Source organism: Salvia splendens, chromosome 4 (assembly GCF_004379255.2).
Source record: "Salvia splendens isolate huo1 chromosome 4, SspV2, whole genome shotgun sequence".
In the NCBI taxonomy this organism is placed as follows: Eukaryota; Viridiplantae; Streptophyta; class Magnoliopsida; order Lamiales; family Lamiaceae; genus Salvia; species Salvia splendens.
The window spans coordinates 7,900,943-7,918,687 of NC_056035.1; the positions used below are offsets into that span (position 1 = coordinate 7,900,943).

The following is a 17,745-nucleotide window of genomic DNA, read 5'->3' on the forward strand; positions in this document are numbered from 1 at the left end:
AATTCTTGTGATTCTAATCCAGGTGATATATAATGTTTCCGAATCCTCCTGTGTCTTTGTTTCCCTTTATTTTATTCTTTGGGACTTCACTGCTTGAGCTATCTTCTAGAAGAAAAAACACTACTACTGTCTACTGTACTCGAGAGTAAGCGAGAGTACGTATTGAATTTGACGGTAGCCTCAGTTTTTCATAACGACATAGTAGTAATTTTATTATAGTACGTGTTTTTAAATAATATTTACGTGTTCAATTAAAGGAAAGAGGCACAATTTAGGTACATATGTATAAAATATTGAACACTTATTTTATGAAATATAAATATATATATAGTGTCTCCATGTTTGTTAAAAAACTTTCTTGAAATTGTTTGTAATTGGTAGCACAGTCTTCTATGGTCGAACATAAGATAGCTGTGGGCTCTCTTTAATTTTTGTTTTCTATTTGCTGCAAAAGGTGAATGACATTAATTATTCTTTGAATTCATTTTATTTGATGATTACTATCATTTACAACATAGTTTGGGAATTTGTATTTAGTAATGATGAATGTAAGGTAAAGTAAGTCCTGCATCTTACTCCTATTTATTTATTTTGGCGCATCATAAAAAGGGGAAATTATGAGATGGACAAAATTTGGATAGTGGGATACCATTAATAATAGTGAAGAATATTTGTAAAAGAAAAGAGAGAGAAAAAGAAAACGTGAGGGGTAATAAAGAAAAGGCTTCTTTTCGACAAATACTCATACTTTTCGAACTCTTTGTCGTATGTTTTTGTTTTTGAAAAATAAAAGAGAACAAAAAGAAAAAGGAAAGGGCGGGGAATAAAGAAAAGACTTCCTTTTGCCATCCAAAATCCCCCTACTTTTTATATTTCTTTGTTGTATACTTTGTTTTATCACAAAAGCAGGATACTCTAATGTCACAATATCATCGGTTGTACATTAGTATCTAATTATATTTGTAGGTTGCGTTTGGAACACAGAATTGGAATTGAATTGGAATTCAAATTCTACATATTCTAATTTAATTTCAAATTTTATGTTTGGTAAAATGAAGTAATTGATATGGAATTGAATTTGAAGAATTTATGCATACATACTATATACAAAATACACTCATACTCACATTACACAAAATACACACACGGCACACAATATACACACTACACACATTGCATACACTATAAACAAAATACACATAGTTCACGCACTATACCAAAAAAAACACTTCACACATTGCACACTCTACACACATGCTACGCATAAAATAAACATACTACATGCACTATACACAAAGTATACATACTACACACATTACACACAACACACACTACATACATTTTACACAAAATACACACATTATACATAAAATAACACACTATACACACACTATTCACAAACTGAAATTTCAAATTTGGGTTAGTTTTTTAGGTTTTTGGTTAGTTCAGTTTAAACTTTTTGAAAATTTTAATTTTTCAAGTTGGTTCGGTTCGGATCGAAAAAAAATCTAAAAATAAAAAATCTAAAAATCGAATGTTTGAAATGCGTGTAGTGTGTGTAGTGTGTGAAATGTGTGTAGTGTGTGTAATGCGTGAAATGTGTGTAGCGTGTGAAATATGTAAAATGTGTGTAGTGTGTGAAATATGTGAAATGTGTGAAGTGTGTGTAGTGTGTGAAGTATGTGTAGTGTGTGGATTGTGTGTTGTGGATATATAGTGAATTATCTAATTTTATGACTATTTGGAATTAAAATTTTCTACTTTTGATATGGAATTCAAATTGTGGAATTGGAAGTTCAATTCCAAATCTAAACATTTTTGTGATGCCAAACATTGGATTTGGAATTGTTCACACCTCCAATTCCATTCTCCCAAACACACCCGTAAAGTAAGTGTCGATATATCCAGTTTTAATTGTCTTTGCATGATATTCGTTGATCACAAAATAGGGGGAAATTTTCAAATATGTGTTTCATAGAATAATTTCAGATAGTACGAATACGGAGTGGGTAAGTACTTATTGTAGGGAAGGTAAAATATAGCAAATCATATTTTGTTTTCCACAACCTCCTACTCTAGATAATAGAGATCATATTAATCATAATGTTATTCACTAATCACACTCATCTTTTTATTTACGATTCCATTCCTTTTATGCGAATGAAATTCCTTGTTCAAGAAAATACTCCAAATTTCTACTCTAAGCCCCAACGGGCTTCTTCATGTGGAATTTGGGCTCCGCACAGTTTATGCAGCAGACATTCAAATCCATACACGTGCACGAGGATGTAATTACAACATTCCTATTAAAATTAACATCAAAACGATGTAACAATTGCGTCCCTAATAAATAGTTATAGTGAAATGTAGTAGTATTGAATTGTACTTCATCCAACCACTTAAAATTTTTAGTCTCATTTTGTCATTTTAATCTGTGCCACAAAATTAATCCATTTTTCTATTTTTGAAATTTTTTTCATTGCATATTACATAACTAATAAACTGTCTCACTATCTATTAACACTATTTCAATTAATATTCTCTTTCTCTTTTAGGGGGCGGAGGGAGTATAAGCTTTTCTAGTAAAAATAAATTGTACTGTACTAAAACACTCTTTCGCGCTAAAGACTTTTTTTTGACATGAAATTTAATAAAATGACGTTTAAAGAATTAAGTAGAGAGAATAATTATGTTATAATTTTTTTTACTAAAAAACTAATAATTCAAATTATGTGGGACTTCCAGAAAATGAAAACTAATAGTTTATGATGGGACATATTTAACAACTCCAACCAACATTTGGAGTTCGAATTTTCATTCATTCCAACAAGGGATGTATCTATAGACTACAGTAAATTCTTACCATCATTTTCATTGCATCATTTTTATGTTAATTTTAATTCTCTTAATTTATTAGTATTGTAAAATTGAATATACATATTTTAGTTGTAAAATTGAACTCTACAATTAACCTACATTTGAGTTTATTAAAAAGATCACGAAACTGGGATGCACAGCAAATTATGAGTCATCCATTCTTGGATTATTATTCATCTACAATAAATAAATGTATATAAAACATATTCTTTAGGATTCCCACGGATATACTTTCCCTACATTAAAACTACATCTCTAATCAGCTACAATCACATTTTTCGTTTCCAGGATCTCCTTGCACTATCCTAACAATATAGTTTCGAGATTATTAGAAATGTTTTTAGTTAATATTTATTGATTACACATGTAATTATTTTTTAGTTAGGTGACATCAAATTTAAGATCGAGAGAAGAGGGCTGCTGCCACCCAACTCCATTTTTCATCTCTTTCTTTCACAAAAACCTCATGGAATCAAAGGTAAGTCACCATCTACTTTACTTCCCCTATCTTTTAACCAGAACAAATTGAACTGGTTTCTGTAGTGTAGGGAAATAATATTAAGATGCCATTTAATTACTTGTTGAATTATTCTGAGATGAATCTGCCGAGAAATGGAGTTCTTGGTTTCGATTTAATTATAGATCGCATTTACAAGGTTTATACGTAATGAGATTGTGATTAATCTATCATTTACTAGGCCATTGAGTTGCTTTGCTGAATAAGTGGCTTTATCTGGGTTTGTATTCCAGCTGTTGTACTTATTCGGTTTATTAAAGATTAGTTGAAATTTAATAGTACCAGTTTAATTCATTCATGGGGCCTTTACCTTTACCAGTGGAATTTTGATCACAATTGTTTGTAACATGAATTACTACTTGGTAGATACATAGGGGTGGTTTGATTGTCATGCCTACTTGTTAATAAATACCATATCTAATTCTATATCTTGTTTAGGTATTTCTTTTCAGCAATTCGACCTATGAATAGGTAATATTCATGATTCTTCACTATTACTATCAAATTATGGAGTATCACGTATATCATGATTATTCATCTCACTTTTATCAATTTAATTAATTTAATCTTAAACGATTCTCATTTTAGTTTATTCTATATTGTATCTAAGGAGTAATTCTGAATGCACTACCATAAAGTTTAGATGGATTTATTGGATACGATGGGTTTAGATCATTTACGTAGCATGAGTTTATCCCCATCACCTCTCACGTCTCACCCCATTTCAGAATCATTTTCATAAAATGAAGCAGAATTTTATTAATATGATAACAGGAGAGGTTTCACTTAACCATGCCTTAGTGAGCAATATTGAATAGAGAGGCGTAATATTATTAAAAATTTGATCATTATACAGAATATCTTACAAATTAGAATAATGCTATGCGGCCACATTATGGCCAGCCATAAATTAATTAAATAATAAAAAACTTTGATTTTTTTTCAAATTTTTGGTTTAATACTACTTGATTTTACTTTTATATAATCTTCATTATATGTTCCTCAATATGTTAGTGTTGCTCTTTCGTAGTTTTTGCTCAACTTATTACTACTGTCATTTTTTTATTGTTGCTCAACGTATACACTAATTCGTGATATTAATGTGTTTTACGTAATGGAATTCAAAGATAAGTATTAACTCACAAGTCCATTCACACACATATAAGTTTATATCGATAATTCTAATTTTTTTATACATGTAAATGAACTAAATTAACTTTTTATGGCCAGCCACATTATGACCATTTAGCATCACTCTACAAATTAAACCATGCCTTTATATGGGCAATATTGCATAGAGAGGCGTGATATAATATAAATGGGAAAAGCTAGTATGGCTAGCCATAAAATGACATTTTAGTAAATTAAGATATTATAGATATTAATTATTCAAATATCTCATTTAATGCTCTACTAACTTTACACTATTACCCTTTTTATTTAATTGTAGTTTTTTTTATTCTGTTTTCTCTAATCCAATTCTAACATTTTTTTAATTTAGGTTTATTCATTTTTTGTTTTCAGTATTATAATATAATTTCATAAATGAATAATTATGGAGTATTTTATATACTATGATATAGTGGTGTTTACATAATTATATTTTTATTTTATTTTAACACAGTTATGACACTTAGTTTCTAACTTTACTTTAGAAATTATAAAATCTTTAAAGTAGAGTAAAATTTCTAAAAATGAGAAATTTCCCATTCTCCGTAAATCTCCATCATCTCTCACTCTTTTACAAAACTCAAAATCATTCCCACATTGCACTAGTATATTAATGTATGAGCCTATAATATACTAATGAATTTAAAAATAATGAATAATAACAAAAAATATAACGTAATACATAATATTTATTAATTAACATAATTTCTAATTGTAGGTGTGATATAATCTAATAATAATAGTAATTAATTTTATTATTATTATTAATATATATTACAATATGCTATATAATATTAAGAGTTGTTATTGCTTTATATTATTGCTACTACTTCATAACTTAATAATCAGTTACTATTACCAGTATAAGGTACTAGTTTAGTACTTTTACTTATTACTTTACTTTGTACATATGATGTTATAAATAAATAGTGATAATATAAATTAATTACCTAGACTCAAAATGAGCTAGCCGATGATGGATGACTATAAACCTATGATTATTAAGATTAATTTCATATATGATCGTTATATTATAGTACTTGTATCAAATTAATTACTACTAAATTTACTTTGTTTCAAAACAAATACTTAACTCTATCATTTAAGGTTTTATTCTATTTTTAACTATTTTATTTTAAATAAAAGTTATAATTTAATACTCCCTCAATTCCCTCATAGTTGATGCGAAACTTTTCGGAATTGAGTTTAAAAAATAGATGGTTATTGTGTTAAGTAAATAGAGTAAAAAACTAAAACGTAAGAAAGAGAAAAATGTAGAAAGAATATAGTAGAAAGTGAATAAAGTAGAGAAAACAAAGTAAGAAAGAGTAAAATAAGAGTGAGAAAAAAATGTTATATATAGAAATGACTCAACTATGAGAGAACTTCCCAAAATAGAAAAATGACTTATAAGAGAACGGAGAGAATACTATAGTTGTTTTTCAATTTAAATTACATTAGCCACAATAGTCGTTATTCAAAATAATGTAAAAACATAATATCAACATGAATTTTTATTTGAAGAGACGGCCGTATTTTGAACCACTATTATATTCTTGAGCTTACATGGATGATGGTATTTATGTAATTATTAATGAATAATAGTAACAACTATGAAAATAATGTAATAAATTAATATTTTAATCAATGTTCAAGTAATTATACGACCGATTTAGTTTAGATGTATCAACTGGGAATATAATTACCAATAAGAAAAAGGTAGAACTTTAATTTATTTTACAAATTAATCAATTTAGTACTCAACTTAGTTTAGAGATTAACTGAGATCTATAATTCTGAAAATTGAATTAAAGATGAATTGAAATATTCAATTTTTTAATTTGAAATTAAAATCAATTGAACCATTAGTTGAATTTGAGATAGAGATTAAATAACTCAATCATTCAATTGAAGGTAATAGTATCAATTGAAATTTTCAAGTACTCAACTAAATAAGAGCATCCACTATGGGGGAAAGGGGGCGGACGGAAAAAGGGGGTGACGACGGGGCGGTCTATAGTGGGGGGACGTCCGCCCCGGGGCGGACAGAAAAAAGGGGGCGAGGGTGGGGCGGTAGAGGGGTCGGCGACAAGGGGGCGAGGACGGGGCGATGGTGGAGGGGGCGGGGCGAGTCCGGAGCGATTGCGGGCGACGGGCGATGGACGTCCGCCCCATTTGCTTTTTTTTATTATTTTTTTTATTTCGAAAATTACACCTATAAATACCACTCCTCCACCTCTCATTATTTTCATACCATTCCACCTCTCATTATTTTCATACCATTCCACCTCTTCACACACATATTTTCTTTCACTAGAATTTGTAAATTGAAATGGACGATTTATGGAACGATGCGTGGACTTATCTGATCCAAGAGGTGCAGTACGAGGCCGAGGAGGAGGAAGCGGCGCGAGCGGCGGAACGCACGGCTGAAGTGGCGGAGGGCGCGATCCCTTGTGCGATTAGTCGTCGGCGGACCATCCCACGAGACCATAGCGGAGCGCACCAACGTCTAATGGCTGACTACTTTGTGGATAACCCACGTTATCCACCCGAGATTTTTCGCTTGCGATTCAGAATATCGCAACCACGTTTCAACCATATAGCGGCGAAATTGGCGGAACGTTACCGGTGCTTCACCCTCCGGAGTGATTGCACTGGCCGGATCGGGCTGTCTACGCTTCAGAAGTGCACCGCTGCAATCCGGCAGCTTGCGTACGGCGGACCAGCTGATATGTTCGATGAATACCTACAGATGGGTGAGACAACTTGCCTCATGGTGCTTAGGCAGTTTTGTAAGGGGATTCGGGAAATATTTGGTGGGGAGTTCCTACGAAAGCCCACCAAATATACGGTGCCCAGCACGAGTTTGACACGAAGATGATGTCGCAAATATTATGTTAGCATCTATCATATTGCATAATATGATAATAGAAGATGAAGGATTTAGGGCAGAGCGCTGAGCACAGGAAGAGGGCGCAAGTACAAGTAACGGAGTCGCCTCCGCGCCGATCCAGATGGGCGTACCACGGAGCAATGAATATTTGATCCAACGTTTCAGTGATATGCGCAGGAGCACAACACATACCACACTCCAGGCCGATTTGGTTGAAGAAGTTTGGGCACGTAGGGGAGGTGCCGATGCAGTGTGAATACTATTATGATGTTTAATAGATTAATATTTCATTGTATAATTTTACTTCCACTTTAATACAACGAAAATGTAGTGTTTAATTTTAATTTCTTCACTTATAGCCGGTTTTTTATAATTACGTATAGTCTGATAAATTTTAGTACTTATAATTGAATTAAAATTAAAATTAAAATTGGTTATTAAAATTTCGGGCCTATTGGAAGTGTCCGCCTATAGTGGGGCAGTGGAGGAAAAAATTGGGACTGTGGACAAAAAAAGGGGGCCAGGCTATTGGGGAAGGTCGCCTATAGTGGATACTTTAAAAGATATATTGAATTTAAGAACGACTGAAACCCCAATATATTTTATTTGATAAAAGATCAGTTTAAATTTTCAAATAGTATTAAACTGAATCGGAGAGCAATTGAACCTTATTATTAATATTCACAATCATTCAAATATAAAAAATGGATTAAAATGCAATAGTTTATTATTAATAATTTTAAGATAATGCCTATAATTAATTATTACTCCCTAAATAAAGTTACTATGATGCAATAATAAAAAAAATATTTGTTGAACTATATATATTAGCATCATATTTTATAAATCAATATGGAATCAAACTATAATATGGTTAAAAATTAAAAATAAAAAAAAAAAGAAAATGAAACCTATGTATTTACGAACTGAGTATAATAAATTAAAAATATAAAAAAATATATACAACTACATGGGTTATAATTATATCTGCATAAAAAATAGTAGTAGGAGTTGTATATTTCAACTAAAGGGCACAATAGTCACAATATGTTTACTCTTTTTAGGTGTATCAATTTTGTTGAATTAGCATTAATTACATAAATTTTAATTAATATTTTAAGTTTATGGAGGGCGACCATTTAGTATTACTCAATATAAATTGATATTCGATTATATCACAAATCAAGTGCAATTCATTGTTATTGCCATTGTTATTGCTGTTATTTTCAACTTTTATGCAAGATTTAAGTATATTTTCAGAATCAGAGCTTTTAAGATTTAAGTGATGATATCTACGATTTATGCAATCTTAACCCTAACGTCCGTTAAATCATAACGTAGGTCGATTGCTTCTTTTCTGGACTTCCGTTACTCCGAACGACTATCACTTTTTTAAATTCACCCGGCTTTCATTGTCGAAATTCTGTATAATCTCATTCAAGGAAACAATACATCTCGGAAAAGTCTGAAATATTGATAGATAGCAACGTAAGGCGGCCACTGAGATCGGAATTTGGAATCGATGGCTGAGCACACCGTCGAGCATGAGAAGCACGAATCTGAATCTCTGATTGATAAGATCACCGAGAAATTGCACGATGCTGATCCGTCGTCATCGGATTCGGACGGCGATAACGACATCAAATCGGCTGCATCCGCCGTCAAGTCCAAGATCTATCGCCTGTTCGGCCGCGAAAAGCCCCTTCACAAGGTTCTAGGCGGTGGAAAACGTATGACATTATATTTGGAGTTTTTGGACTGTTTTTTATTACTCTTGGTACTCTAAAAACGATGTGTTTGACATATATAAAATATGTCAGTACTGAAACTGGTGAATTTGTTCGTGTTTTTGCAGGGAAGTGTTTAGGTTTCATTACTGTTAATTAATGCTTAATTTACTTGTGGACACGAATAAATTTAGGATTGGATTTTTTTATATTAGTATGAACTGGCATATTTGTTTTTGAGTCAGTGAGAAAAGATGGATGTTATGTTTTCTCTATTGATTAACTTGTTTACATATGAATTGATATGCCCGATGTAGTTTTCTGTTTTGAGAAATGGATGTTCTATCGAAAAAGGATCCTGATAACAAGCAAATTTTTGAGTGTAATCCTTTGAAGTTAAAATGAAGAAGTGATAGGAGTCTGCTGTAGTTTCTTCTGTTTAGCTAATTGTTGTTGGAAGTGCTATTTCCTCGTCCATTTATTTCCAGATTCTCAAATGGCTTTGATATCTGATTATTTTTCTGTTTATATTCGTACCGAATGTTAGCTTCGCGATAGTTGAATAACGCTAAAGTGGCATATGTAGTGCGCTACTTTTGAGCTACTATCAAACTGTACGTTGGATTAAAGCAACAACATGCTCTTCTTGCTGCCATTAGGTTGTTCATATGGAAAACATGATGGGCCTTACATCTTTGTATTACCTAGTACGTTTTTGGGTAAAAATTTAAATGAAGTCGTATTAGTAGATAGTGAATTTGGAATTGTGTGTTGGATATCCTTTTTTTTGCATTATTTGTGCAACATATGAACTAAACCAGTATTTGACTGATATGAAGTTAAGATGCCAATCCGACATATTGTTTCCTCATATGCACCTGTATTGTTACAAGTGACATGATTGAATTTTCTTGCAGCTGCTGATATTTTTTTATGGAGGGACAAGAAAGTATCTGCTGGCGTTCTTGGTGCTGCGACAGTGATTTGGGTGCTTTTTGAATTGCTTGAATACCATTTGCTAGCGCTAGTGTGCCATATCCTGATTCTTGGTCTATCAATTGTTTTTCTGTGGTCAAATACAGCCTCTCTTATCAAAAAGTATGCTTACTGACTAACCTAATAGCACTCAAGTTTTGAAATTTTTTATTTGTGCTCTAGAAAAGACAACTTACTTACTCTCTCATGCTTTTCAGATCTCCACCTAGGATCCCTGAAGTTGTTTTTCCCGAAGATATTGTACGGGATGTAGCTTCTGCCTTCCGGAGTGAATCAATTTTGCTCTTGCCATCCTCCGAGATATTGCATCAGGGAAAGATGTGAAGAGCTTCCTTGCAGTATGTTAATCTTATTAGTCCCTTAATCATTTACGATTTCTGAGTGATTGGAGTATTGATTCGTATGAAATGTGTGAACACTGAAGATTGATTCACATATAAGAACTTATTGTTTTCGGGGGGTCATGTGCTTTTAGGTGATTGCTGGACTATGGGTTCTTTCTGTACTGGGAAGCTGCCTCAACTTCCTCACCCTGTTCTACGTCGGTAAGTGCATGGATGATTAATTGACTGCATTTCGTAAATTGAGTTTTCTCCTATAGTACCAATGTTTTTTCCCTCCAAAAACAGGTTTCCTTTTGCTGCACTCAGTGCCTCTGCTTTACGAAAAATATGAGGATCAGGTTGATGCTTTTGCAGAGAAAGCTGAGGCAGAGCTGAAGAAACAATACGCCGTGTTCAGTTCCAAGGTCTTGAGTAAAATTCCAAGAGGGCCGTTGAAGGATAAAAAGTTCCTGTAAACCGTTTGGAGGTGTGTTGCTATGTGAAAGTAAATCTGTTGGGTTGCTGTGCTGCTTTGATTAGTTTCACTACTTGGTCTTATAGAACCCATGTTTTCACCAGTTTGTTTTTTGTGGGTTCCTAATGGAAAAACATGTGCGTTACTTACTTAGGCATTTTCTATACTGTTGCCTCTGCATTATTTAAAATTTATCATCATACGACTTGTAATCGACTATGTGGTATTAATAGTTATCTGTCTAAACTTTATAAAACGTAGTATAGATTATTCAGATTTTGTATTGAATTTGATATTACGATGTAGTTCTGCCTCTGCATTATTTATTTATCATCATACGATTTTGTATTGCTGTGTACAATGAAGAGATGAAAACAGGTGTTAAAAGGGATATTGAGTAACAAAAAACGCTTTAAAGTTTCTATGTTCTTGATGTATTAAGACGACAAAATAAGTGAGATATGGAGGAGTCTCAAAAAAATCACTCGATGATTCAGTATTTACCCAGAGAAGTAGGTCCTTGGCTAATGTTTGTTTACAAATACACTAAAAAAGTGGAAATAGAATTTTAATATCTGATAAGTATTTCATACTACTATTAAAGAAATTCACACAAATGAATAACAAATGGGCTAAATCCGCACGGATGTTCAACACATGGCATTATTTACAGCTACTATATCCAAGCCTACTTTTATCATAAATAAGCATGTAAAAACTGCAAAATCCAACACGAACCAAAACATTAAAAATCCCCCGAAGCTGATGCAGATCAAATCCCGTGGTTATCTCAAGCAATTCCAACGTTCGACAAGAACAAGGAACCGTTGAATGTTTTGACACGCAAACTTGCAATGCTCTAGAGGAAGTAAGATAGCTGCTCTGTCTTCCTCGAACCTCCCTCTCCGTAGAGATCATTCCATTGCTTAAGCTCGGCCATTATGGAGCCCCCGGAAGCAAAACTAGCAGCAACCTGCACCATCATGGATGAGTCATGAAGCTTGACATGTCAATATGAAGTTCAGAGCAACGGATCAAATAACAAGAAATTGATCATGCTGTCAAGATATACATTCGTATGGTAAGCGGAGTCACATTACCTGATTCCTGGCCTGCTTAAAGTCTTCCATGTTTAAGGGCCTCAATGATATTGTTTTTTCCTCTATAGTTTCTTCTTTGGAAGCAGAATCATATTCAGAGCTCTCCTGATCATCTATCTGCTTCTTTTCCTGACCAAGCAAAGCTGTTAGTGGAAAACTAATGTATTGAGAGTTAAAAGTTGATCATTTTGAAAGAAATTGAAGTACCTTATCCTTCTTCTCTCTCTCCTGCTTTATGAGTTCTCTGACTGGCCTATAAGCTGCTGTTACACACAAATTCTGTTTCCAATAGCCATGTTAATGGAAGATATACAAAAAAAAAAAACAACAAATTCGACAACTTCCAAACAAACCTTTAGATCACTTCCACTGTAGCCTTCTGTCATGACTGCAAGATCTTTGAAGTCTAGGAATTCCACTTTTTCCTTGGATAGCAGTGTTCTCAATATCATTTCTCGGTTCTCCACTGAAGGTAGGCCGACCATAATTCTGCGCTCGAACCGCCTAATAATGGCTTCATCGAGATCAAATGGTCTATTAGTTGCTGCAAGAACAAGTATCCGCTCCCCAGCTTTTGTCATTAGCCCATCCCAATGTGACATGAACTCGTTCTTAATTTTCCGCATCGCCTCATGCTCTCCTGCTCTTGTTCTCTGCCCGAGCATACTGTCTACCTCATCTACAAAGATTATGGTAGGGGAAACCTTGGCTGCAAGCGTGAAGAGAGCTCGGACGTTCTTTTCATCTTCCCCAAACCATTTTGAAGTGATTGTTGACATTGAGACATTTATGAAGCTAGCCCCAGCTTCATTGGCAATGGCCTTTGCCATCATTGTTTTTCCAGTCCCGGGAGGGCCAAAGAGCAGTATGCCTCTGCAAGGCTTGAGAAGCCCACCGGTGAATAGGTCTGGCCTCCGAAGAGGAAGCATCACCAGCTCCTGAAGTGATTCCTTGATGTCATTCAGAGCTCCAATATCAGCAAATGTCACTCCGATCTCATTTGCAGGGATGACTTCTGGCCTAATCCGCTTCTCGAATTCATTATCTGGAGGTACTTCCTGGCATAAGCACCAAAATTACATACTAGTTAAACGATCATTCCGTTAAGGATCAGTGTCGTGATGCATAATGAAAGGTTCACAACTTACCGGGATCTTAATGGCTGATGCATTCTCAGCATCAGTCTTTGTTGACGAGGCTGATTCCTCCGGTGCACTCTTGCTCCCCGGGTTTGCTCCAGGTTTCGATCCAGCAGCATTCTGTTGTTGTTAAAACATGATCCGTTAAACGAGTGGTAAAAGTTAGGAACACAGAAAAGCAGGATTGAGATAGGAAAAGCCTTGAATAAGTCAGCATTTGCATATACCTCGAATTTAAGGGTATCTTTGCCACCCTTCCTCCTCCCTTGGAAAAGGCTTAATCCATGTGCCAGACTGCACCAAATGCAGTGAAGTTAAGAAAATAAGGGACACAAATTATAAAATGAATTATTTTATTCATATCAAACCTGACTGATGAAATGAGAAGCTTCCCATTACGATACTCGGGATCCTTTCTAGACATCAAATGGTATGATAGGGCAGAAACTACGATTTCCTCGATGTAGTTACTTAGGAGCATGGTGTCGGCATGACAGATGGATCCTAAATCATCACACTCTAGATCATTTGCAGCAAGTACCTCAGCAATGTGATTCTTGTTATCCTGATACTGGATCTTCTTTATATCCTCTTCGAGCTGAGCTTTCCAGCTCGGAAGATTAAATTCATCTTCCTGGGGTCTGATCTCGATATTGTAAGGGAATAACACACTAATCCGATCATCAACTATCCTTGATTCCTCAGTAAGGCCCAACATTTGGGAACCGAGGACCAAGATTGATCCTGATATTTTCTTCAACATTCTACTGAACATCTTATATAGCCTAGAAGATTGGAGAAATAGCTTGTCAACATCCCGGATATACAGAACTATGGAACCGGTTTCAGAAAGTGAAACCAACACCTGCAAATGACTTTCCCTTAATGATATATATAGCAAGCCAATATTTGATCACATACAATGGGATCAAAGGGATACCTTATAAAGTGACTGCACAAAAACCTTCTCATCGAAACTCCAGCTGTTCAAGCGTTTAGAAGGAGCTAAGAAAGTGAAAACGACCAAGTACAAGATGTTATGCAAGATACGACGAGGAGAAACTATTAGGCTCATCTTGGACAACATGCTTGAAAAAAAACTTGCATGTAAAGATTAATAGACGCGATTAGGAGAATGTATACTCAACCTGCACTTGAAGAGTATGACTGTAAACTGATGCTGCTCATATCTGAAGAGACAGAAGAAGCTCTCCGATGCTGTGGAGGTTTTTTGATTTCTTCATTTCAAGAAAATGAAAAGTGTGACACACTGTTTGTTGCTAAAATATATAGATGTATAAAGAAAATCTGAATTCATGTTCTATGAATAGAAAATAGCATCATGAATGATCTTGTACCTTTGCCGTCCTCTCTTGAAGGAAGTGCAGAGAACGAACCAAGAAAACTGGTCACTCGTTCAAATGTTACTTCAGAGATGGACCTCTGCAGAGACTACAAAAGGAAAACTGGATTTAATTAACATTTGTTGATTTATTTGGTTCATGGATATTCGATAAACTACGACCATCTTCATGTGGCCACTCTTTTGATCAACAAGACCAGGGTTCATCAACAACACCTATCAGTTATCATAAAGTTAATCTAGTAAATAAAGCAACTACTCACAGTCTCTTTATTGTTGCTACCGAACTTGCTTTGGATCTGTGGTTGATTGACAAAAACAAGTAAGTAACAGATCAGAAAACGTGCAAGAAAGAACAAATCTCTAGGAGATGAATGCACCTTAAGCGAAAAGTTGGCCATATCGAGGAGCAGCAACTTGGTATCGAACTGATGAGCTAGCGCCTTAGCAAGCGTTTGATGGTATGGTTCTGCAAAAGAAGGGAAAGCCAGAACAGGATAAGAAATGTAAAGGAAAATGTGAATTTGTGAAGCAATGTGATACCTGCAGGTCCGGAGAGCAATATAGCCCGACTTGCAGGGGACAGATTTCGAGTGTGCTTAGAGACATCCAAGTGTTTCAGATGAAAAAAAGCTGCATTTGTTAACAAGAGACGCGTTCGCTCACTGTCGGATTCAACAAGGCAAGGTGTTAGCACATTTATTCTCTCAACAAACATTTTGGTTAAGATTTATTAGTAACAATATAATTGTCATACATCTTTTAGATATGAAGACTTGAACTATGCTAACAAATTTTATCCCTAAACCAAAACTAAACATGAAAACATAAAGTAAGGCACATAAAAGGAAATAGAAAATGCTTATTCTTTTCCTAACAAGCCTCTCCATGGAAACTATACAATATATATTCACACAAGGAATATAAAAAAAGTTATTTCCATATAATGATAATCTTGTTTTAATGTAGTTCTATAAATTTAACCTGAGATAATATGGAAACTCCTCAAAGGAAACTCCACAGCTCTTTCCATCAACAACCAATCTGAGAAGCTCGAGGTGTATCCCCTCGGGGGTGACGCCTTGGGCGGCGGTGGAGGAGGTCCATCGGCCGAACGTGGAGCTGGAGGCCAAACCGAGGCCGACTCCTACGCCGACGCCCAATGCCGACAACAATAAGTGGTTCTGTTCCATCATAACCAACAACCAATACCTATACGTACATAGAAGGATATACGTATAGGAAAATGGGCCGAATAACGGAGGGGGAATGCAGATTTTTTGGTTCCGAATGAGACGTTGGTCAATTCCTTTGGTTTGTGTTTGTGAATAAATAACATTGTGAGGATGACGCTATGCTATATATAGCCAGCTATGAGAGAGAAGAGATTGAAAAACTAACGAAATTTTGGTCGACTTTACCTTTTTTGACATATATATTTGCCAAAATGTCAGAAAAAGGAGTTAATGTGTTTTGTTACATTTAGAAAATTCCAGCTCAAAATTCGAGTTTTATTCGGAAAGTATAGTGTATGAATAAGCAGACTTTATATTTATCTCTCTAATTTAAGAAATTTCTCATAGGGATGACTACAAGATATTGTTATTTCAGGTATTTTTTTATGTTTCTGAACACTACTATTCTGATATATAATGCGGGGTTTCTAGGAAATTTGATCAAATCAAATGTTGATATCGGTTACTATAAAGAATCATAGTATTGGAATAAGTACAATGTTAGTACTTCATTATGCATCGATTAATTGTTTTATAGTAGTAGTTAATTGGTGTGGGTACTCAGAAATTATTTGAGATTATTAAGAAAACAATGTGAAAAAGTTTGTAGAATGTGAATCATACTACTTTTATTTATTAATTTTATAATAATTATGAATAAAATGATTTATTAGAATATGATGTTTATTTATTAAAAAAGTAAATACAACAATTAATAAAGACTAGAAAAAGATGATAAAATTGAACAAGTAATAGGGGCAAGAATCAAGATGGTATCTACTTAATCCAAGAGCTATGTTAATCACAATATGTAAAGTTTTATTGATGTAATCATGTTTTCAGAAATCCCGTTTAAGTTGACTAACAGCAAATGTTCCCTTATTACAAATAAATAAAGTTTCATACTATCGAGTAATTATTTACTGTTTTTAAAATACGAATTAAAGATATTAATGAAACCAGAGAATACAATGCTTCTTTTCGGGCTCTTTTATCGCCACCAATTAGTTGGCCATTCAAATACACCTGGCAGATTTCTATTGGCTGTCATCTACACCATTCTGACTGTTGTTGGAGATCCTATTGTCGTGAAAAAATGTGACATAGTATATTATTTTATTTAAAGCAAATATTTGCAGACAAATTTTATGGCATGCATTCGTCGGGTCCTTCTAAAATAGGTCCAAGGATAAAATATTCCGACATCATTTTTTTTGCCATTAATTAACAATAGCTAACATGATTTAAGGGAGGAGAAAAATTGAAAAATAAAAAAGTCGGCCACGATTATATTTTTTAAAAAGTAAAATTAAACAAATTCGGTAAATACATTACAATAATCGCAACTAGCTGGGGACAGCAGTGTCTAATAAAATATGCATTCACATCATAATTAATTACTTCACCCCTAATTAATTACTACTAACTAGTACATTTTTTGTTATAAGACCATCCGCAGCGGTGAGCAGCATGCTCACCGCCGTCCTTGCCGCTGGCAAGGACAGAGCTCGTCCGTTGATGCGCCCTGCCGCTGGCAGGGTGGTGCTCTTAGCTAAGAGCACGTCCGTGCCAGCGGCAAGAGCACGAGGTGGCGACGTGGCAGCTTCTGATTGGCCCGTTGATTTATCATTTTTTATTATTATTATTTTTTTAATAAAATCAAAAAATCTGAAAAATTCAAAATTAATAAAAAAAAATATTTTCTCACTTCCTTATAATATATATCCATTTTTTCCACACTTTTAATTTATTTTTTTTTCATTATTTTTACCCCAAAATTCATACTTTCATCTATAAATACTCTCATTTCAAACACAAAAAATGACACTATACTAAACAACTCTCTAAATCTCAATTTTTATGAGTTTAATTATGTAATTTTTAATTTTTAGGAGTTTTAATTATGTAATTTTTAATTTTTAGGATT

At 34.0% G+C, this 17,745-nt stretch overlaps 1 protein-coding gene and 1 pseudogene across 1 annotated transcript; one reads left to right on the forward strand and one right to left on the reverse strand.

Moving 5' to 3' along the window:
• Positions 1-8,785: 8,785 nt before the first annotated feature.
• On the forward strand, positions 8,786-11,276 carry LOC121798308 (annotated as a pseudogene).
• A 303-nt stretch (positions 11,277-11,579) lies between these two features.
• On the reverse strand, positions 11,580-15,890 carry LOC121798307. The gene is made up of 14 exons (XM_042197237.1): positions 15,568-15,890; positions 15,127-15,248; positions 14,964-15,052; positions 14,847-14,882; positions 14,579-14,672; positions 14,369-14,458; positions 14,161-14,225; positions 13,589-14,085; positions 13,448-13,514; positions 13,230-13,340; positions 12,435-13,139; positions 12,289-12,360; positions 12,082-12,210; positions 11,580-11,954 (listed from the first exon to the last, which is right to left on the reverse strand). Exons 1-14 carry the CDS (start codon positions 15,777-15,779, stop codon positions 11,841-11,843), a joined length of 2,403 nt encoding a protein of 800 aa, XP_042053171.1. The 5' UTR covers positions 15,780-15,890; the 3' UTR covers positions 11,580-11,840.
• Between the last annotated feature and the right edge of the window lie 1,855 nt (positions 15,891-17,745).